This window comes from Desmodus rotundus, chromosome 6, assembly GCF_022682495.2.
Source record: "Desmodus rotundus isolate HL8 chromosome 6, HLdesRot8A.1, whole genome shotgun sequence".
In the NCBI taxonomy this organism is placed as follows: domain Eukaryota; kingdom Metazoa; phylum Chordata; class Mammalia; order Chiroptera; family Phyllostomidae; genus Desmodus; species Desmodus rotundus.
The window spans coordinates 111,354,684-111,376,628 of record NC_071392.1 but is presented as its reverse complement, the minus strand read 5'-3'; the positions used below and the strand labels follow the sequence as shown (position 1 = coordinate 111,376,628).

The 21,945-nt window shown below is 53.0% G+C and overlaps 1 protein-coding gene across 1 annotated transcript in view; it reads left to right on the top strand.

The window, feature by feature from the left end:
- Window positions 1-21,945, top strand: part of DLGAP4 (DLG associated protein 4) — a 131,375-nt gene that overhangs the window by 49,213 nt on the left and 60,217 nt on the right. The window contains exons 2-6 of the mRNA XM_053926224.2: window positions 1,071-2,142; window positions 5,110-5,351; window positions 7,803-7,917; window positions 10,397-10,447; window positions 13,237-13,477. Coding sequence (XP_053782199.1) covers window positions 1,144-2,142; window positions 5,110-5,351; window positions 7,803-7,917; window positions 10,397-10,447; window positions 13,237-13,477 — 1,648 coding nt within the window. The 5' untranslated portion in view covers window positions 1,071-1,143. The remainder of the gene's footprint in view (window positions 1-1,070; window positions 2,143-5,109; window positions 5,352-7,802; window positions 7,918-10,396; window positions 10,448-13,236; window positions 13,478-21,945) is intronic.

Below are 21,945 nucleotides of genomic sequence, written 5' to 3'. Positions count from 1 at the left end.
GGTCTTTCCTAAGTGTGAGGCTGGTATTTCCAGGATGGTCCTGGCTGGAAGACCCAGCTAACCCAACTGCCCCCCATTTTACAGATGGAGAAACTGAGGCACAGTGGTCCCACTTGAACACCATCTTCTCCTGAGGCCTTACCCTGTCCACACAGTCCTGACACGCGTGTGCACATGTGTCAGCCCTGAGAACTCTGTTCCCGGCTGGCCGTCAGGGACTCATCTCAGTCGCAAATGATGGGCTAGTGGGCTCATGGGCCTCTCTGATGTCCACAGGCCCCACATCTGCGCCCAGAGGTCACACTCTGGGGACAGAGTGCAAGGACAGAGCAGGTGTTACAGACAGTTTACATCTGACGTAAGGGTTCCCCTGCTACAGTAAAGAGTTGGGTGGCGCTGCCCTGAGACCCCACTAAGAGGGTCCCTGCCCTGGACCCTATTCTTTCAACCATGACCTTCCCTGTGAAGCGAGGAGTGTTCAGTGGCCACGTGGCCACACCCACTGGGAGTTTACATCCCTGAAATAGACCACACTGTGGATACTAGGGGCCCTGGAATTCCCTGTCCAAATGACCCTTAATTCCAGGACCAGCATGGGATCTTCCCATGGGTGGCCCACATTGCCAGTGGGACCATCCCGAGGCCTGAGGGGTGGCTGCTGGGGGGCATGTGGAGTGAGCTTGGGGTGCACACTTGTGTGACTTCTTATGATGAGGGACAGAGTCAGAGCTGGGAGGAAAAAGGAAGGCAGGCAGCTGCACCCACCTCATTCCACCGTGGAATTCAGAGGAGACCAAGACGCCTTCTGAGTTCGAACCTTATGAAGATAATTCGTCAAGGTGGGAGAGCAGAAGATACTTCGTTTACCAGTGTGCTAGCCTGAGATGTAACTTTTGTCCGCGTGCACGGCATGTGGGCCTCCATCCTTACGGTTGTCCTCCCACCCACAATGCTAGGGGCAGGCCAGGGCTCCAGAAACCCCCGAACCCTGATATGTGGGGGTCTGGCTAGCCTTCCCGGCCCCCATCTCCTCCAAATCCAGCTGACCCCTCTCTGTCTTCTCTCCCCAGGATAGCTGCTGCCCGGGAGAGGTGACCCGGGCACCCCGCTAGGGTGACGGCCCCTGCCCCAAGGGCCGGGATCATGAAAGGCCTCGGTGACAGCCGCCCCCGCCACCTCTCCGACAGCCTGGACCCACCACACGAACCCCTGTTCGCAGGGCCTGACCGCAACCCCTACTTGCTATCGCCCACAGAGGCCTTTGCCCGCGAGGCTCGCTTCCCTGGGCAGAATGCTCTTCCAGGAGATGGTCTCTTCCCACTCAACAACCAGCTGCCGCCGCCGAGTAGCACCTTCCCCCGCATCCACTATAACTCCCACTTCGAGGTGCCAGAGGAGAGCCCCTTCCCCAGCCACGCCCAGGCCACCAAGATCAACCGGCTGCCCGCCAACCTCCTGGACCAGTTTGAGAAGCAGCTGCCCATCCACCGCGATGGCTTCAGCACTCTCCAGTTCCCCCGAGGTGAGGCCAAGGCCCGTGGGGAGAGTCCTGGTCGCATCCGCCACCTGGTCCACTCAGTCCAGAGGCTCTTCTTCACCAAGGCACCCTCACTGGAGGGCACAGCAGGCAAAATCGGTGCCAATGGCAGCAAGAAAGGTGGCTTGGAGGACGGCAAAGGCCGGAGGGCCAAAAGCAAGGAGCGGGCCAAGGCTGGGGAACCCAAACGGCGCAGCCGCTCCAACATCTCGGGCTGGTGGAGCTCTGATGACAACTTGGACGGCGAAGCGGGTGCCTTCCGCAGCAGTGGGCCGGCCTCCGGGCTGATGACGCTAGGCCGCCAGGCAGAACGCAGCCAGCCACGTTACTTCATGCATGCCTACAACACCATCAGTGGGCACATGCTGAAGGCCGCCAAGAACAATACCGCTGACCTGACCTCCCCGCCACCCCCGCCCGCACCCCCTGCCTCCTGCCCCAGCCTTGGAGTGGGCACCGACACCAACTATGTCAAGCGGGGCTCCTGGTCCACTCTAACCCTCAGCCACGCCCACGAGGTCTGCCAGAAGACCTCAGCCACCTTGGATAAGAGCCTGCTAAAATCCAAATCCTGCCACCAGGGTCTAGCCTACCACTACCTGCAGGTGGGTCCCTTCCAGGGGCACGGTGGGGTGAGGGGTATGCGGAAGGCACAGTTGTGAGGCCTAACTGTACACAGATTCACTTGGAAAGTTGCTTCACTCAGGCCTCTGTTTACTCACCTAGGAAATGGGTGACTGGTGGTACCTGCTCATAGGGGATTCCTTCCACTGTGCAGCAGACATTGGTGAGGACCCTTCCGAGACCACCCCTGAGTAGAGACTAAAACATGTGCCTGACCCTTAGAAGTCAAATCTAGGCCCTGGCTCATGTAGCTTAGTGGATTGAGCCCAAGCCTGTGAACCAAAGGGTCACCAGTTTGATTCCCAGTCAGGACACATGCCTGGGCTGTGAGCCAGGTCCCCAGTAGGGGGTGTGTGAGAGGCAACCACGCATCGATGTTTCTCTCCCTTTCTCCTTTCCATGCCCTCTCTCTAAATAAATAAAATCTTTTTTAAAAAAAGAAGACAAATCTGGAAGCTGTGCTATCTACCCACCTCGTAGGATCAGTCACATAGCATGGAACTGCTGGCCTGCTGCGTGTGTGCTACTCCCACCAGCCTGGGGGCTCCTTGAGGACAGGGACCAAAACTGGTGCAGCTGTGTGCCCAAGGCCCAAGGCAGGGTTTGGCATAGAGGAAGTGCCCAGGAAGTGTGAGAGGAGAGAGCGCTAGAGGACCAGATGGACACTTGCAGGAACAGAGCTGGAGATAAGACAGACAGAGCCCCGATTATCAGGGTGATGGGAGAGAAAGACACATGGACAGACAGGCGCGTCAGTGTAAGCAGAATGTTCTGGAGATCAGCGTGGAGGGCAGTGCAGGGGCCCTAACCCAGTTTGGGGGACTGGCTTTATTCTTTTAAATGCTAATGTTTATTGAGGCACTTACTATACATCAAGGCCACACTCAGGGAAAATGGCAGAAGGCTCAGCCATCCCTGTAGCTACACATCCCCCAGGTTTCTCAAGGGCAGGGACAGTGACAGAGCCCAAGATGTGGGTGGCAGTTCCAGGAAGTGGATTCTAGAACACGCCAAGGTGGAAGGGGCTGCGTCTGCAGGTAGTGAGCTGGCCTACCTTGGGGGCCGGGGGTGGGGGGGGGGAGGTGCGGTGCCAGTGCAGGCTTGGCCGGCCTTGGGGAACACACAGATGCATTTTTGACCCAGGTGAAGATCAAAGTCTGACAAAGCCCTGAGTTCTTGTCATTCTGTATAAAATTCCAAAGGCAATGAAACGAAGGAGAAAGGGTATTTTTTCTAATAAGGAGAAAATGAAATCCAGGCAGTATTTTATATATTTAAGGCTTGTATGGCTCTCAGTCCACTTCCTAGTTTAGAAACAGAAGAGTGTTGTATGACCTGGCTTCCTCTCAAAATGGTGTGGTCGGTCCAATCGTGTGAAAATGCTTCAGGAACACCAGGAAGGGTGGCCCTGCAGGCCCTGAGGTTGTGCTGCCCGACTGCGTGGTGGGAGGCAGGTGGGTGGGGGCTGAGGTAGCAACAGGCTTTGAGCAGAAGTATACAGGCCACCTTCCCAAGGGACAAGTCAAGGAAGGGAGGCTGGACTAGCAAATGGTTTGGGGGGTAGAATGTGTAGACTCTCGTGACTGGCTGGGCAGTCAGCTGAGGAAGGGGGTTTGGGAAGGCTGAGGGGAGCCCCTAGGGTGGGAGTCCCAGACAGGAACCCTCCCTTAGCTAGGAATTAGCCACCGGTAAGGAGAATGTGGTGTCTGAGCAGCCATGGTGATTTGGGGAGCGTGCACCTGGTAAAGACTGGGTATGTTGTGTGCACGAGAAACGTGTACCTGGGCACCCATGGTGAAGTAGAGACAGAGTGAGGCTGTGCCCTCTGCATGTGTTGAGCAGAAGTACACACGGGGAGCTGGGCACATGTTGAGATATGTCCATGGTGCAGTGGTGGCTAGCGTGTATGTGACGTGTGCGAATATGCACTGTGTTTATGTTGTGTGCACGTTGAAGGGTATTCACACAACGTAGGGGCTGCTGGGCTGCATCCTTGGTGAGATGGGTGTGTATGGGAAAGTGTGCCTGCTCTCGGACATGTGCACATGATGAGGCCTGTTTCCTCTGTGCTGGGGCTGAGGTGGTGTAAGTGCTGAGATGTGCACACTCATTCATCGCGAGGTGAGCACCCACTGTGTATACACGCCTGTGTGTATTAGGTGAACGAGGGGTGTAGGATGTGGGTGCTGCCCTGGAGCAACTGGCAGAGCCTGGCCTTGGAAAAACAGAGGCGGTCCCCGCTGTAACCACTAGGGACTAGAGCTGCCCTCACAGCTGTGATCTCACTTGCCCTTATCACAACCCCCTTCCACGGGAGGGGGAGTGGTCCCTGAGGTTCAGATGGGAAAACTGAGCCCTTTTTCCAGCTTACTGAGTGGCTATGCCACCCTGAAAGCCAGCTCCCTGGTACCTCAGTTTACTGACCAGTGGGATGTGGAACTGTGATTGGCTTGGAGGACCCCACCCCCATACTGTGTCAGGGTCATCTGACCTGTCCTCCCCCATCCCAGGGCCAGGCTCTTGGTGTCTGGGGGCGTCGTTCAGGCCTGCTGTTCTCATCTGTGTGGTATCATCAGCCGTCCTCTGAGATAGCAGGGGAAGTGATGGGAACACAGTGGCCACTTAGAAAGGTAGCTGCAGTGCATGGTGGTTTTGCTCGGGCATCCAGCCTGGGATCCATGGAGAAATCTGAGGTCGGAAATGACTTGCTTAAGGCCCACAGTGAAGCTGTGGCAGAGGCAGCTATGGAACCCAGCTATCTCTCCCAGCCCGGGGCTCTGCCCAGCTGCTGGGTGGCTTCGATGGTAGTACCCCCGCCAAAGGCCGAACTCTCTGAGATGGGGAGCAAGAGAGCTTCAGGACCGGTGCCCCGACCCAGGCGTTGAGCCCCAGGCTGAGCGGCGGGTGGTTCTCTCGAAGTGTGCTGAGGCCTTTCCACCCATTCCCAGGTGCCCGGTGGTGGCGGCGAGTGGAGCACTGCACTGCTGTCCCCGCGCGAGGCGGACACCACAGCAGAGGGCCACATCCCGTGTCGACGCATGCGCAGCGGCAGCTATATCAAGGCCATGGGCGATGAGGACAGCGACGAGTCTGGCGGCAGCCCCAAGCCCTCACCCAAGACTGCGGCGCGGCGCCAGAGCTACCTAAGGGCCACGCAGCAGTCTCTGGGAGAGCAGAGTAACCCGCGCAGGTGAGTCCTCGGGTCATCTCTAACAGTCCCGCCCCCAGGCAAGCCCTGCGCCCGAAGCCCTGCCCCTAGAGGTCCAAGTCCGACCCTGGAGGTCTCAGCTCCTATCTGAGCCCAGCCCCCGGAAGCCCCGCCCACCAGAAGCCCTGGCCACTGGTGAGTTCTGCTTCCTAAGTGTACCTCTCCCTTAAAGTGAGCTCCACCCCCGTGGGAGCCTCGCCCACAAGTTAACCAGGTTCCATTGGAGCTCCGCCCCTTCAGGTGAGCCCCACCCGCACGGGGATGATTCTTGCTTTGTACAAGCTCACAAGCAAGCCTTGCCCCCTAGGTGAGCCCTGCACAGTTATGGCCCCACCCTGGAAACCTCTCCTTCCTTCCTTTCATCCATCGCTAGAGAGCCCAGTCCCACAAATGAATCTTGCCTGAGACCAGAACCTGAGCCCACAATGACCCAGGCCCCCTAAGTGAACCCCTCTTCAGGCTAGGCCCTTCCTGAGGTTCTCATCCTTAGGTTGACCCTTGCACTTTGAGTTGACTCTGGAGAGCCCCTTCATTTGGTGAACCACCCCATAAGCCCCCAGCAGTTAAGTCCTGACCACAAATGAGCCTCGTCCTATGGTAAACCAGGAGGAGAGCCTCCATAGAATGGCTGGCCAGGTAAACCCTGCCCGTAGGAGTCACATCCCCAGGTGAGTTCCACTCTCACAGGGAAACTGCCCCAGGGGACACTCTACTTCAGGTTAGGAGAACCAAGACACCACCACTTAGGCCTTCACTGCCCAGGAAAGGTCAGAGGCCCCTCTGCCCTGTCCCTGTAATTGATCCCTGTGGTGAGCTCCAAGAGTGGGGAGAAGAGAGAATCCATAAGGCAAAGGGAGAGAGACAGCCTTCACCTGTCCATCACTCTGCCTGGAATTCCACTATTTGATCCTTAGCCTGTTGCTTTAAGACTTGGAAATATTAACCCTTGGAGTCAGTGAAAGTATGAATGAATGGAACACACGCACAGAAAGGAGCAATTGAAATGTTAGAGAGAGAGGTGAGGCTTTCACATACAGAACTCACCCTGGGGATTAGAACAGAAAGGAATGAGGGGCAAGTTGCGGAAAGTCTATCAAATGAGCACAAAACAGGTGAACCTTGGTACTGGGGATTCAAAGTCCCCTGAGAAAGAAAAACAAAAGCAAGTCAGAAGCAAACAAAAGAAAGACTCAGAAGAGCTGAAGAAAACAAGTGTAGTTCTAGTTCTCCAACTCCTGCGGGCACGGACCAAGGCTTCATGGAGGATGTGGTTTGCGAGGACTGAGACAGGAAGGAGAGCAGGTCAGGTGGCAGCAGGACTGAGGTGGCGAGGGGAGAAGCCAGGGAGCTTGCTGGCTGGGGCAGAAGGTGGGGAATGGCCTGCAGGGGAAATTCAGGACACCACTGGCCAGTCCCAGGTCGGTTCCTGAACCTCAGTTTTCCCACCTTTAAGTGAGGGGGGCTGAGCTGCATGACCTCTAAAGCCTCTTCTAGGCCTGAGATCCTACAGTTCTATGAATGACCAGTGGGTGCTAAAATTGGAGAGATGGTCAGGACTGGGGCACAGGCCTTGAATAAGAGGGAATCAACAGTAACAATAGTAGTAATAGTAATGGGCACCACCTGTTAGCTCTTGCTGTACTCTGGGGTCTACTGTCCCAGTGCACTTTAATCTGCGTCACTGAGTCCTCCTCGTCAAGCCCCAGCAGGCAGGCAGTGTCATTCCCACTTAAGAGGTGAGGAGACTGACACTTAAACGAAGGTGATAACTTGGCCAGGGTCACCCAGCAAGGAAACTGGACTTCTGTCCAAGCCCGTCTGTATTAAGAGCCTGAACTGTTGGCTGCTTGGACCTTATCCCCAGAGTAGGGGGAGGGCAGGGAGTGTGGTTGTTGGAGGGAGGTAAGGCCCAGGGTCATGTGGATGTGAGAAAGATGGAAGAGCTGGGACCATGGGGATAATTAGTAAGTCTTCAGGGGCCTGGTGGGGGCCACCTGACATCATGTGGAAATTGATGCCGTTTGGGCAGCTTCATCTGAGGTCATTGTTGTGGGTCTTGACGGACCCCACCTCCCCTGTCCAGCCCCAGGAATTGCCCCAAACCTGCGGGGAAAGGGGCTATAGAATTGAGCTAGTGTGGGCCAAAGGGGTTTGAACTGGTCAAAAGCAAGCTTGTGCTGCCACCTCGTGGCTGCAGCAGATATGACAGGCGAGGGCTGCCTGCACCTTCCAGCCCCACAAGGCCTCCAAAAGCTAGGAGCGCTCTGCTTGCTCATTGCCCTGCACCAACCACCATCACTATCGGACTGGCAGTGACTTCTTTTTTTCCCTCTGCCACTGAATGACCTTAGCTAGTCTTTTCCCCTCTGAACCTCAGTTTCCCAAGCTGAACAATGGGTAGGCTGAGCTCTGTCTGCTCCCCGGCCCCCCCAGGAGCCTGGACCGCCTGGATTCTGTGGACGTGCTGCTGCCCTCGAAGTGTCCGAGCTGGGAGGAAGACTACAACCCCATCAGCGACAGTCTCAACGACTCCAGCTGCATCAGCCAGGTGAGGGTGGCAGGCAGCCCGAAGGCCAGTGCGCCCGAGAGAGCCCCAGCTCCCACCCCGGGGGACAGACACCCAGGCCCAGCCCCTGCTGAGTAGCCTGCACTGAGCTTCTGTTCAGTCTTTGTTCTTGAAGCTGCCTGCATGTGTCTCTCTGACTGTCCTGTGCCTGGGGAGCAATCACGGGGGTCTGACACTGCACGGCCTAGGCTGTGGGTCCCTAGTGCCCACATCACTGCTCTGGACCCAGGGGCCCTGAGGATGAGAGCCAGAGACCTGGGTTTGGGTCCCAGCCTTGTCACTGATGATAGGAACGCAGGACAAGTCACCCACTCCCTGAGCCTGTTTCCTGATTTACCACAGGAGGGTGGTAATTCCTATTTCAAAGGGTTGTAAGGAGTCAATGAGATAATGAACATACAGTGCCCAGCAAAGGGTAGCTACCTTCGTGGGTCTTGTCATCTTGCTGTGTGACCCACTCTAGAGCACTAACAGCAAAAGCATCCCGTGCTGCCCATTTAATGCTCAGCTCCTTGAACCCTCATAGCGGCCCCTGAGGGGACATCATTATTCATGTCCTCATCTCACAGACAAGGATGCTGAGGCTCAGAGAGGTGAGGACACACCGAGGAAGAAGCGAAGGTGGGCAGAGACCCAGGGCTATCAGACCCCGCCCTTTAGAGTTTGCGAAGGTAGGACTGGCCACAGCTTGAGAGCTCCGCGCACGGTGTGGACATGGAGACAAGGCCCAGTGAGGGCAGACGCAGGCCAGTGGGAGTACAACAAGACAGTGAGGGCAGCCAGGCGCAGACCCAGCCTTCTCACCAGGCAGGGACGGCCCGGGTCACACTGCGCAGTCCCATGGCCCAGGCTGATGGACCGCTCAGAGCCAGAAACCTCTGGGACCCCCAGCTCCTGACACCCCATTCTCCCTCACCTGGCCAAGCCTGCCCCAGGCCCCCACCCTCAGCACTGTCGTTCCCAGACTCCAAGGAGACTGACCTCAGGCGTGGGGAGGGGTCACACCCCAGCCATGGGACTCTCTGTCACCCTCATCCAGGCCACACCAAGTCTCACCTGAGCAGTTGTCCTGGCCTCCATGCCTGCCACCTCCAATCTGTTCTCAGCAGCCAGAGAGTTTGTAAGACTTCAGGCAGAGCACACGACACCCCTACTGCAAACCTCCCATGGCTCCCACCTCCCCAAGGGAGAGCCAGAGTCCTTACTGGGACCCGGCAGGCCCTGCCTCCCTCGGGACATGGTCTTCACTTGCTCTGTCTCTCACCCTACTAGGGCCACACTGGCCTCCTGTCCGTTCCTCACACATCTTATTACCGCCCCAGGTCACTGCATCTGCTGTTCCCTCTTCCAGGAGCACTAATCTCCCAAATCGTTGTACAGCTGACTCTTCCCTGCATTTCAGGTCTTGGTCAAATGTCACCTCCTCAGAAGGGCCTGCCCCTTCACGTAAAGGAGTCCCCAGGGCACTGTTCCCTTACCCTGCTTAATTTTCTTGACAGCACTTACTGTTATCTGGAATTAGGTTCATTTGCTTGCTTACTTAATGTCTGTCTTGCCTTTAAGACTGAGAGCTTCCTACAGGCAGGGACCTTGCTGTCTTGTTCTCCTCAGTGCCCCGGGCACGTGGCACAGGGCACGTGGGTATTTACTGAATGGACGGCTTCCCTCCCTGTCTCTTCCATCCTATCACGTTCTCTCAGCTCTCAGTCTTCCTGTCTGTATCTGTGTCTCTCCCCTCACTCGCACTTCTCTGACTCTGTAATGCATCTCATTTCCCTGTTTCTCTTTGTGTCTGTCTGTCTCTCTCTCACACCCATGTCTTTCCCCTGCCTGGCTCTGGCACCTGGACCATGGGAGGGTCCTTGGGCTACACAAAAAGGCCAAAGTTATCAGCCAGGCTGGGGACCCCAGCAGGGCTCTCCTATTACCCCCTGCCCATCCCAAGCTCTGTCCTAGCCCAGGGTCCTCTCAACTCCCAAACCATCACCCCCAGAAGCCTGAGTGACCTGAGCCACACACGTGGCTCCAAAGTCAGAGATGTGCCAGCTCTAGCTGTGTCTCTGAGGCCTCAAACCCTGACGGAAGGAGCCCCCGCCCACCAGGCATCGGGCTTTGCAGGCCCTGCCCAGGGAAGAGAAGGCGCTGTCCCTAATCTGTAGGTCCTGGGGGCTGCGTGCCCAGGTAAAAGGCAGCAGACAGGGCATCCGTGGTACCAGGGTCCAGACTAAGAGAAAGACATGTAAGCAGCAGATTGCAAGTCCTCAGCAATGCACAGCCCCAGAAGGAGTGAGCCTCCCATTCCTGGAGGAAGCCAAGTCAGACCTCCTAGGACCTGGGCCTCAGCTGGTCTGAGGGAGTTAGACCAGTTAGCCACAAGCTCTCTTGCAGTGGAACCTGAGCAACCAACCCCAGCCCCAGCCTTGGTCTCCCCATAACCCTCCCCCTCCCTCTCTTTTTGCAGATCTTTGGACAGGCCTCCCTGATCCCCCAGTTGTTTGGTCACGAGCAGCAGGTCAGTATGTCTGCGATTCTTTCATACCTCGACCCCAGAGTCCAGCGCTGGGTTTTAGGCCTGGCATCTGAGTGGCATCTAGCTCCCAGCCCGGGCAGGTACAAGCAGAGCCAGCACTGGGAAAGCCACCTCCAATGAGGGTGGAGTCTAGGCTCATGTTGGGGCCCTAACCTTCTATCCCTGGCCTTATTGCCTCACTTCTTTGTGCCTCGGTTTCCTCTTCCCAAAAATGGGAAAGAATGAGCGAGTTTCCATGAATGGGGAAGAAATAACCCCAGGATAAGGACAAGCATTCCCTGAGAGTCTTTTGGCTTCCTCCCTCCTCTCCTCCCCCAAAGCTGGGGAAAAGCTTGGGGTGACTGTTTTATTTGGACAGGCTGGGGATTCGTGATATTGCCCTCCAGGTCCAAGCCCCCAGACCCCCTGACTTTTCTCCTTTTGGGGCCTTTAAGGATGTTGAAGTGTTGAGAGTTTCAGAATGCAGAGACTTTTCCATTTTACAGAAGTTGAGGCAGGTGGTGCCAGTCCTGGAACCACCTGGCTGCCCTGAGGGCGCCCCCCTCCCATGCACACTCATCCTGCCCCTGGAAGTGGCCCTCTCTCCCTCCAAGGTTCTAGCCTAAGACCAGAAAGTAGAGCAGAAGAGGTGCTCTGAGCTTAACCCCTCATTGCGCAAGGTACTTGTCTAAGGCCATATGTCCTCTAGGGGCAAAACTGATTAGGATTTGGCCCCACATTTCCTGACACCAGAGGTGGATGCCTTATGTGTCCCCCACCCCCACGTCACAGTGCCTCTTGCACGTATTATTCCAGAAGGTCTTTGGGGAGTCCACAGGGGCCAGGCAACCTATTTTTCCTTTTACTTCAACAGGCTCGTGGTAAGGATGTGACGTGTGTTCACATAGCACACCCCCAGGGCAGTTCCTTGCACAGTGTCCTCAGTGATACACGTGCCAGCAGCACTGACCGGGTGCCCTCCACCCCCCGCCAGAGCTTGGGGGCATCTTAACCAACATTACAAACCCTTGCGCTCTCCCCACGGAGCTGCCTGTGGTATAGGCACAGGTTAGCCGGTGTTTCCTCTCCCAGACACTACTCTCAGTTTGTGGTAGGAATTATTTCACTGAATCTTGACAATAATCCTATAACATTTGGTCTCTAACCAGCCTCCAGATTTGGTCTGTAACGGCTCTGAGGCGCAGAGCAGTTCAGTGACTTGCCCACACTCACACTGTGAGGAACTTGAGCCAGGGATTGAAACCCCGACAGTCTCGTTCCAGAGCTGTGCCGGTTACTGTGTAGTCCCAAACAGGACCTCGTTGCCCTGGGTCACAAGTGCCTGTCAGTATGGCAGCCACCACTTCAGGTGGCAGCTTTGGAAACACCTCTCTCTTTAATATCCCCTCCAAGCGAATTTTGAATATGCCACCCTGCCTTTTAATGTATTAGTAATGTCCCATAGAACTTTCTGCCGAGATAGAAATGTTCTGTAATCCACGCTGCCTGATAAGGTAGCATGAGCAAGTGAAACATGAGTAAGGAAATGAATTTTTTATTGAATTTTAATTAATGTATACCTAAATAGCCCCCCACGGCTAGTTACTACCGAATTAGAGGCACAGATTCAGACCTCTCCAAACACACGCTCCAAGTTGAGTGACGATCCCTGGAGCCACTTCACTCAACGCAGCGTCAGACAAGCACGCAGGCATTTCACTTCGTTTCGTTCCTCTCCACGAAGAAACACTGACCGGGAGGATAGTGCTGGCCCCGGGCCAGGCTCCGTCCTTTCCCCCACGTGGTGCTCGTCAACTCGTGTGCCTCCCCTGCAGCCCCGACCCTTCCCAGGACCTCCACCCAGTGCCCATTTCTGGCCAGCCGACTCCTGTGTGTGAATCCTCTGATCCCCAGTTGTCAGCATGGCCTGAAACGTGAATCAGACGGACCCTTCTGGGGTCCCTGGAGAGCGTGTGTGTGGTGAGGCCCCTTTATGTCGCGCCTCCAGCTGCAGGTTTGTAGGGTCTTCAAATCTGCGGTCGTCTCCGGAGGGACACTGAGAGACCACCTAGCTGGGGCCAAATTAGATGGGAGACACAAACAGCAGCCATGCTGCCGCTCTCCTTCCTCACTGCCGCTCCCCTCATCCAGTGCCGTGTTCTCCCACCAGGCTGTCTCCCACCAGGCTGTCGTGTCAGCTCCACCTCTGGCCTTTGCCTCCGCTCAAGACCCCTCCCCAGTATCCACTGTGTGTGCCAGGGCTAGACCAATCTCCCTTAAAAACACATGCGGGGTGTTTGATTCTGCCACTTACTCACTGGGTACCCTTGGTAAGCGTGTTCCCTTCACTGTGCGTGGTGTGAATTATCTCATTTAATCTTGACAATAATCCTATAAAATTCGGTCTATAACTAGCTCCCCTTTTATAGATGGTAAATATCTATACATTGTAAGATAGTAAACATCTAGCACACCTATTGGCATCCCCCATTCCAACCTTCTGGGCAGACATTACTAATTGATTATAGCCTTCTTTCCCACTGAAGTCAGATGTGACCTCAAAATCTATCGGTCCATCAGTGGATGGGAAACGTGAGGCCCAGAGAGGTGAGCGGGGCTGTGTATCTCCAAGGGCTCCATGTGCTGATCCCATTCTGAGTGAGACGGAAGGGAAGGTGGGCTGAGCTGAGGACCCACACACTTGAGAGCTTGGCAGCTGGGCTGTCCACAAAGCTCCCCATCCCTCTAGGATGGGCAAAGCTGGCCCCTGACGCCTGCCTTTGCCTGGACAGGTTCGGGAGGCAGATCTGAGCGACCAGTATGAGGCGGCCTGCGAGTCTGCCTGCAGTGAAGCGGAGTCGACAGCGGCGGAGGCCCTGGACCTGCCGCTGCCGAGCTACTTCCGCTCCCGCAGCCACAGCTACCTACGCGCCATCCAGGCGGGCTGCTCGCAGGAAGAAGACAGTGTCTCCCTGCAGTCCCTCTCCCCACCGCCCAGCACCAGTAGCCTCAGCAACAGTCGCACGCTCCCGAGTGAGTACCATGTTGGGGTGTGGGGGGGAGGCAGCCAGCGGGAAATGCTAGGGAGGCCTTGGGCTGAAATTTCCACCACCTGGAGAACTGGTGCTCTAATGGGGGTCAAAGAGGCCGATGCCACCAATGGTGGCTGGCGTGAGGGGATTGGTGAAGGCTCCAGCTTGTGGGATAGGAGTTGGTTGACTTGGCTGTCCAGATCCTGGCTCAGAGCAGCCACCTATTGGTGGGCCGGGCTCACTTCAACCTACCTGTTTGGATTAAAGTAGGCAAACCAGTGGGGAGGACTGACCCTGGGGAAAGTGGAGCATTCTGGGAGAGAATTGGATCTACTCTGAGCCTTCTCAAAGGAGTGTTTGCAGGTGTCTGTGGTATTCAGTATCAGGAACAAACTACCCTTCCCAATACTTGTTCTAAATTCTCTGAAGATAACCCACGCAAGATCAGAGAAAAAAAGAGGACCCTGGGTCACAGAGCAAGCCATGAAAATCAACAAAATCAAGACCAAGGGAAATCATAGCACAATATCTGGTTTAGTAAAGAGAGCGAGCGTTGAGCGTGCTCTGGCTAGCTGCTTCTCCTCCCTGAGTCTCAGTTTCCCATCTATAAATGAATCGGGGCATAAGCCAGACCCCAGGGGGCTCTTGGGGAGATGGAACTAAGACTTAGCATGGAAGTGTTTATTCGTGTTCATCAGGGCCTTGCACACGGTAGGAGCTGACAAGTGGTAGCTGTTATCACTGGTTTCAGACTTGACTCTGAGCTTCCTAACAGTTGAAGGCAATCGGGTTGGATTGTTGTCAAGACAGCTGTTTCGAGCACTCAATTGGTGTTCGAGGTTCATAAATGAACCTGAATCCTGTGGATCGCATGTACATAGGCGACCAGCTTGTTGGCTGCATGAACTGACTTTTGCGGGAGGGCAGAGCGAGAAACCACTGTTTCCCAATGGCCTGGATGACATATGGGCGGATCCTTGAGCTTTTCTAGTCATTCTTAGACCGTAAGGGACAGTCTCATTGTCGGGTATTAAGAGTCCAGTCGGGGCTCATTTCAAACTTCAGTCTCGTCTACCTCAACATCTCATGCACCTGTAGGTGGGCATGGTGGTCAGTGTCTTTGCTGTTCCTCGTTCACCAGTGGCTGTTTCTGGTCCCTCCGGGGGGGAGGGGGAGGTCGCTAGTGCAGGTGTTGTCTGACCTCAGGACTTTCTGTGTGACAGATGCTACATGCTGACTCTTTCTCCTAGGTGGTGCTCTTGGAGCTCCTCCTGTCCTGCACGGCCCACACGGTGCCTTCTTTCCTGGCATGGACAGGCTTCTTATTCCCTCTCAACTCCTCCATCCAGTGGTCCCCCTCCTCCCCACTCAGCCTTTTCTATTTGCTAGGGGGCCTGGCCCTGCCAGGCAGCCATCCAGGGCAGAATTCTCTGAAGACAACTCCAGGCCTACTTTCTTCCTCGGTTCCCACCTAACCCGTGTCAAATGAGGCCTTTGCTTTGCGGCACTCTGAGAGTCTGGGTTGGTCTGCTACTGCCTCCCTTCTAGACCCACTATCACACGCAGGTGGCGCTGCCAGCCTCTCCATTTTAGAAGTCTCCAAGCAGGTGTTGAGGCCCAGGTGCTATGGCCTCCAAATCCAGGGGATACCTGCCACACTCTCCCAGGCAGTCTTCTACTGTCCCATAGGAGCCTCGGGTAAAGGACTAGATTCCCCACATCGTCAGGCCCATGAGAAGTTCTCTAAGTATGAAGTGGGCCTGGGGAGACATATATAGCACCCCAGCAATTTTCTTCAAATAACCCCTCATTCACTAATCTCCCACAACCTCCATCACTCATGAATGAGCTGGGGATGGGTGATGGGCTACAAGTCTCAGAACTGTTTGGGTTCCTACGTTGGTTAGTTATTGCTAGAGTAGTACTGCATAAGAAACCGCCACGAAATCAGTGTAATACAAAAGTTAACATTTATTTCTTGCTCCCAAGTTTGTGAATCAGCTGGGACAGCTCTGCTTCTGGGGCCATAGGGTCCTCTGTGGTTGGTCCTCTGTGGATGGGATCAGTGGCCTAGCTGGGGCATGTGCTCGTGGTGGCAGCAGAAGCACCAGAGAGCAAGCCTACCTACACAAGCGCATTTCAAGGCCCCTGCTTGCATACCAGCTGCTAAAATTCTATCAGCTAAAGCAAGTCATATAACTGAGCTCAAAGACAAGGGGTAGAGGAGTACACAGCCACCTTTGTGTCAGACATTGTATTTATATGGCAAAGGCTTTAGATCCAGGGAGGAGTGATGAATCAGGGTCAGTAACTCAATGTACTACAGACCACTCTCTTGGCCATACTGATTTAGAAAATATGCTTATCCTCAAGACCCCTCCCCAAAGTCTCATCCAGTCATAACATCAAGGTCTCACCATCTCTGCCAGGTCTGGATGCGACTCCTCTTGACTGAGTGACCTAAAATCTAAAGAGAAAGTTATCCACCTCCCACCCCCAACTCCCCACGCATCCAGCATACATTGCCGAAATAGGGACAGAATAACGCAGTTCACACTCCTGTGCAGAAAGAGGAAGAAGGAATTCAGAGACTTACTGATCCACGCCCATTCTGAAGTCCTTCTGGACAAATGTTGAACGGATACTCTAGGATAGGAAATTTCCCTTGATGAGGCCCAAGCTGTACCACCTGGGGTTGATTCCCTAATCCATCGTTCTCCAAAGCTCTTGGCTCTGCTTTCTGAAAGCCTTTCCTTTTCTATTCACCTTTTTGGACACTTCTGAAGAGAACATTGAAGAATGTGCCCTTTGGGCAGCTGAATAGCTTTCTTAGCCTGCTTTGTCCCTGAAGGGAGGGACCCAGATGTGTTTTTATAACTTGAAAGGTCTCGGTCCCTTCTGCCTAAGCTGATCATAGTTTGGGCCACACACCTATCTCAAACACTTTATGGGTTTTCTCTGTATTTCATTCCACTTAACTCCATGTGCCAAAACCACACCCACAATTATTTTTGAGTCAGGCCAGTCTCTAGATTCAATTATGACTACTTTGGGTACATCAGGCTTCTGTATGGCCAAGCCCTATAAGTCTTCTAGAAGCCCCTTTGAGCCGCTGAGAGCATCTACTGTATAGTACCTCATTATTTTATAGTATTAATAAAAGATGTTACAACCATACCCTTGATTTGATCTTGTCCACATGCTATATCATAACCGGCCATGACCTTGGTTTGATCTTTGTCCTTTGTCCTTGGTTTAATCCGTATCTTAATTTGAGAATGATTTAATAGCAGGAGAGACTGGAGTTAATAGATTTATTTTCCAACTCAACAGTTCTGGGCCCTCTATATTCCCCCCGAATACACTCTACCCTGTAACACTCGTTATTTCTTTTTTTTAATTGATTTTTAGAGAGAGAGAGGGAGTGAGAAAAACATTGATCTGCTTCCCCACCCACTTATGCATTCATTTGTTGATTCTCGTATGTGCCCTGACCAGGGATTGAACCTGCGACCTTGGTGTATTGGGACAATGGTGCTCTAACCAACTGGGCTATCTGTTCATGGCCCTGTTTTTTTCATCAATTCTCTTTCTTCTAAGTCCTTATCAAATACAGCCCAAAGGAGCCAGCTTTTGCTTTCAGCATTTTGCCTGGGTAGTATCTTGCCCAAATCCATGCACTCCCTCCAAGTTACTGTAGATTGGCAGTTTTACCAAGCATTTCATCTCTACGTGATATGGGCCGCCTTTTTTCAAGCCTACTGTAACATTTTCCCTACTCCTCACCACTTGGTCCCAGAGCTAACGGTACATATTTTTGTTGCTAACACCCTACCCTTGGTACCAGTTTCTTTATCTGCCAGCTATTACCACAATAATGCTGTGTAACAAACAAGCACCTAATGTCGGTGGCACACATAATACACATTTGTTCTCATTCGTGAGTGTTCAGGTTGTCCAGCTCTGCCTGTCCTACATCCTCCTCCTAGAGCCGCTGCCCTGGCCAGGGCCTGCCCTTCTCATGGTGACGGCAGAGGTATAAAAGGGCAAACCCCACTTTGCAAGCACATTTCAAGTCTCTGCTATATCTGCTTATGTTTGGTTGGTTAAAGTAACTCACATGAGTCCAAGGCCAAGGTCCAAGGAAATACACTCCAGCTTTTGTGGGGGAAGCTGCAGTAACATAGCAAAGGGCATGAATTCAGGAAAGGATTGGGAATTGAGGCCAAAATCTCAATCACTCACAGCCTACCCCATCAGCCAGCTCGGCCCACATGGATGATTCAGCATTTGGCTTTTTAAAAATTTTTTAAAGTATATTTTATTGATTAAGCTATTACAGGTGCCCCATTTTTTTCTCCTTTACTCCCTTCTGCCCTGCATCCTCCTCCCACCAGCATTCCTCCCCCTTAGTTCATGTTCATGGGTTGTACATGTAAGTTTTGGCTTCTCCATTTCCTATACTATTCTTAACCTCCCCCTGTCTATTTTGTACTTTCTCTTTATGCTTCTTATCCCCTATACCTTTTCCCCCATTCTCCCCACTCCACCTCCCCACTGATAACCCTCCATGTGATCTCCATTTCTATGATTTTGTTCCTGTTCTAGTTGTTTGCTTAGTTTTGTTTTTGTTTTGTTCATACTTGTGAGTTTGTTGTCATTTTTCTGTTCGTATTTTTGATCTTCTTTTTCTTAGATAAGTCCCTTTAACATTTCATATAACAAGGGCTTGGTGATGATGAACTCCTTTAACTTGACCGTATCTGGGAAGCATTTTATCTGCCCTTCCATTCTAAATGATGGCTTTGCTGGATAGAACAATCTTGGATGTAGGTTCTTCCTTTCGTGATTTTGAATAGTTCTTTCCAGACCTTTCTTGCCTGCAAGGTTTCTTTGGAGAAACCAGCTGAGAGTCTTATGGGAACTCCTTTGTAGGTAACTCTCTCCTTTTCTCTCCTCTGATTCTCTCCTTATCTTTAACTTTGGGTAATGTAATTATGATGAGTGTTGGTGTGTGCTTCCTTGGGTCCAACTTCTCTGGGACTCTCTGAGCTTCCTGGACTTCCTGGAAGTCTATTTCCTTTGCCAGATTGGGGAAGTTCTCCTTCATTATTTGTTCAAATAAGTTTTTAATTTTTTGCTCTTCCTCTTCTCCTTCTGGCACTGCTATGACTCGGATGTTGGAACATTAAAAGATGTCCTGGAGGTTCCTAAGCCTCTCATCATTTTTTGGAATTCTTGTTTCTTCATTGTGTTCTGGTTGAATGTTTATTTCTTCCTTCTGCTCCAAATCATTGATTTGAGTCCTGGTTTCCTTCCCGTCACTGTTGGTTCCCTCTATATTTTCCTTTATTTCACTTTGCATAGCCTTTACTTTTTCCTCTATTTTGCGACCATACTCAACCATTTCCATGAGCATCCTGATTACCAGAGTTTTGAACTCTGCATCTGTTAGGTTGACTATCTCTTCATTGCTTAGTTCTATTTTTGGAGCTTTGATCTGTTCTTTCATTTGGGCCATATTTCTTTGTCTCAGCACACCTGTTATGTTGTAAGGGGCAGAGCCTTAGGTATTCACCAGGGCGGGGCAATCCACTTTACTGTGCTGTGTGCTATATGTGAGGGAGGGGTCAGAGAGGGAACAGTGCTGCTTGCTCATCTCTTGGCCAGCTTTCAGTCACTTCCTCCGCTACCCACAAGCAAATCAGGCCCTTCTCGTGCTGATTCTCAGGTGGGTGGGTTTGCGTACGTTCTAGGACTCTGTTGGTCTCTCCAACAAACTCTCCTGTGAGGCTGGGAGTTTCTCCCGCCACTGCAACCCCCACAGGTTTTTATACCCAGAGATTTTGAGGCTTTCTTTTCCCACACTGGAACCCTGGGTTGAGTGGTCTGTCTCGCTCCCCTGCCAGTCCCTGCCTTGCTGTGCCTCCTTTCCGCCCTGGCTGCCCATCTCCACCCCTCCTACCAGTCTGAATGAATGTTTCTTCTTTAACTCCTTGGTTGTTGGACTTCCATACAGTTTGATTTTCTGGCAGTTCTGGTTACTTTTTATTTTTAAATTTGTTGTCCTTTTGATTGTACAAGCAGACAAGGTACACCTACCTACACCTCCATCTTGGCCGGAAGTTCTCAGCATTTGCCTTTAAATGTAGGGATATAGAGCTTCAGTTATTTTCAACTGGGGCTTTAGCCCAAACCAAAACACTCGAAAAGGTATCACCTCCCAAGACATGTGTGCACATATGCACCTGCTTACAGACATATGTAAGGTTTTTGTACCCTTAGACCTATATATGATATGAAAACATATGTAAAAACATACACACTGATATTCTCACCTGTACACATGATCTCTATATACACCTGCACACATACTCACATACATGTGTGTCTCCAAGGCTCATGCCACCTCCACGCCTCTGAGGACACCCTGCCTCTAGCAGATTGGAGCCACCAAATAATTTCACTGACCACGTTTCCCTGGTCAGCCCTCCCTCCAAGTCTCCACAATGAGCCCTAAATACTTGCTCCTCTCTCCTCCACCCTCTGATTCCCTCATGCTCATGAAAGTCACCTATTTCCTGGGGAAAATCAAAGCCACCAGCCTTTCAGATCTGTGCCCAGAGCCACAGTTGGTCCATACAGTGTCTTTGTGCTGGGTTAGGAAAGGGTGCCCCTCCTAACACATAACTGCTGTCTCTTGAAAAATTGTCATAATGTACAATTTTCTATTAGCATAAGAACCTTTACTGCCATCTGCCAGAAATTTGCCATAGTAAGTATAATTCAATTATGTCTTTGTTGTGAATGGCACGCCCCCTTACGTGTGGCATCCTTAATCAGTGTAAAAATTGCACAGCCATAGTGGCAGCCCTGCCCATAATCACCTCTCTCCATACAGAAACCCACAGACACGCAGGCACATCCTCTTTCATTCACTGTCTCCCCTCAGGGGTCACCCTGCTCAGGGGGTTGCCCCCTTTCCTTACCATCCGTCTCTAAGGAGTGAACAGTTTGGGCCCCACCCACCACTACCTACAGCTGTTCTGAGCCCCTAGTTGCCAAGGGGCATGAAAGCTCTTTGTCACTTTCACGTGGGCACATAGGCGGAGGCGGGTAGATGTAGGGGGAGGTTATTGAGACAGTGAGAGCCTGGGAGGGATGGACCCCTCAGGAGTAGCCATGGGCAGGGCGTGGAGTGCCCACCCACCCACCGAATCAGAGCTAACCAGCTTCCCAGCTGCCAATGCCACCACCTCTGTCCTTCCCCCTTTCTGACCCAGATTCTACATTCCAGAAATAGCTCTGGCAGGTGACTGGCAGGCTGGGTCGGCTCCAGCTGGGATGGTGGGGAAGCAGCGGCCTGGCTGTATGTACACGCCCCTCCCCAGCCAAAGGACTTACCTGGGAGAGACCACAGGAGTGCCACCACCCCTCAGTCTGCCTTATCCTGCCTCCCCTCTCTGTCTCCAAGAAAGAACAAAGAAAACCCTCCCTCGCACTCTCTCTCGCCTTCCTCTCCCCACCTCCCATTGGTGCTCATTCTCCTCTCCTTCCTCCCTTTTCCACCCCTTTCTTCTAGCTTCCCCTCCCCTCCATCTCCCGATCTCTCCTGATCTCTCCCCACCGACTCAGCCTTCTGTCTGTCTTCCTCAGCTCTGTTTCTCCCTGCACACTGTATCCCTTTCTTCCCTCCCAGTTTCTGGCCCTCCTCTCTCCCCAGGCTTCCTTTGTGTCTCTCCCACTCCCGCTGAATCACAGGGGAGGCTGTGACATCACCCCAAGGGTGGTGGTAGTAGGCTGCGGGGTGGTACCCCCTGCTCCTGCCAACTGCATTCTCTGCCCCTGCACGCATGTACACACAGGTACACACACAGAGGTACACACATTGGGGTCACTCGCTAGCAACGCTTGAGGCTCTAGGCTGAGCTGGGTGTTCCTGCCCTGGGGAACAACACTTTTGCTCAGGGACTGTGAGTTCTAGCTTTAGCTCTGCTGTGTCACTCTGGGCGGATCCTGGCCCTTCCCTGTGCCTCAAATTCTTGGTCCATGTTGTGAGACTTGGGTTTGGGGATCCTTGGATACTTTTTCTCAAGTCACAGAATGCTCTGTCCTCCCTTCTTTGTCCCCTTTCCCCTCCCTGAGAACTCTCCCAGTTTCTTCTCTGATTCACTCCCCCTCCATAGACACAAAAAGGGAGGCTGACCAAATTCCAGTAATTAGTCAGCCCTCCAGCTAGCCTTGTCTTCCAGCCCTCTCTGTGGAGGTCTTCCAGACCCCCACAATCTCTGGTTATCACACCCCAGGCCCCTGTCAGGCTGGACAGTCCAGTGGCCAGAGTGTCAAAGCTGAGAGGAACCTCAAAGACCATCATGTCCAGAGGTGCAAATAAACTTCAACTCATGTGTCATCTCTGAACCCGGGAGGTCAGGAGTGAGATTTAGTTAAGCAGAGAAGTGTGCCACCATT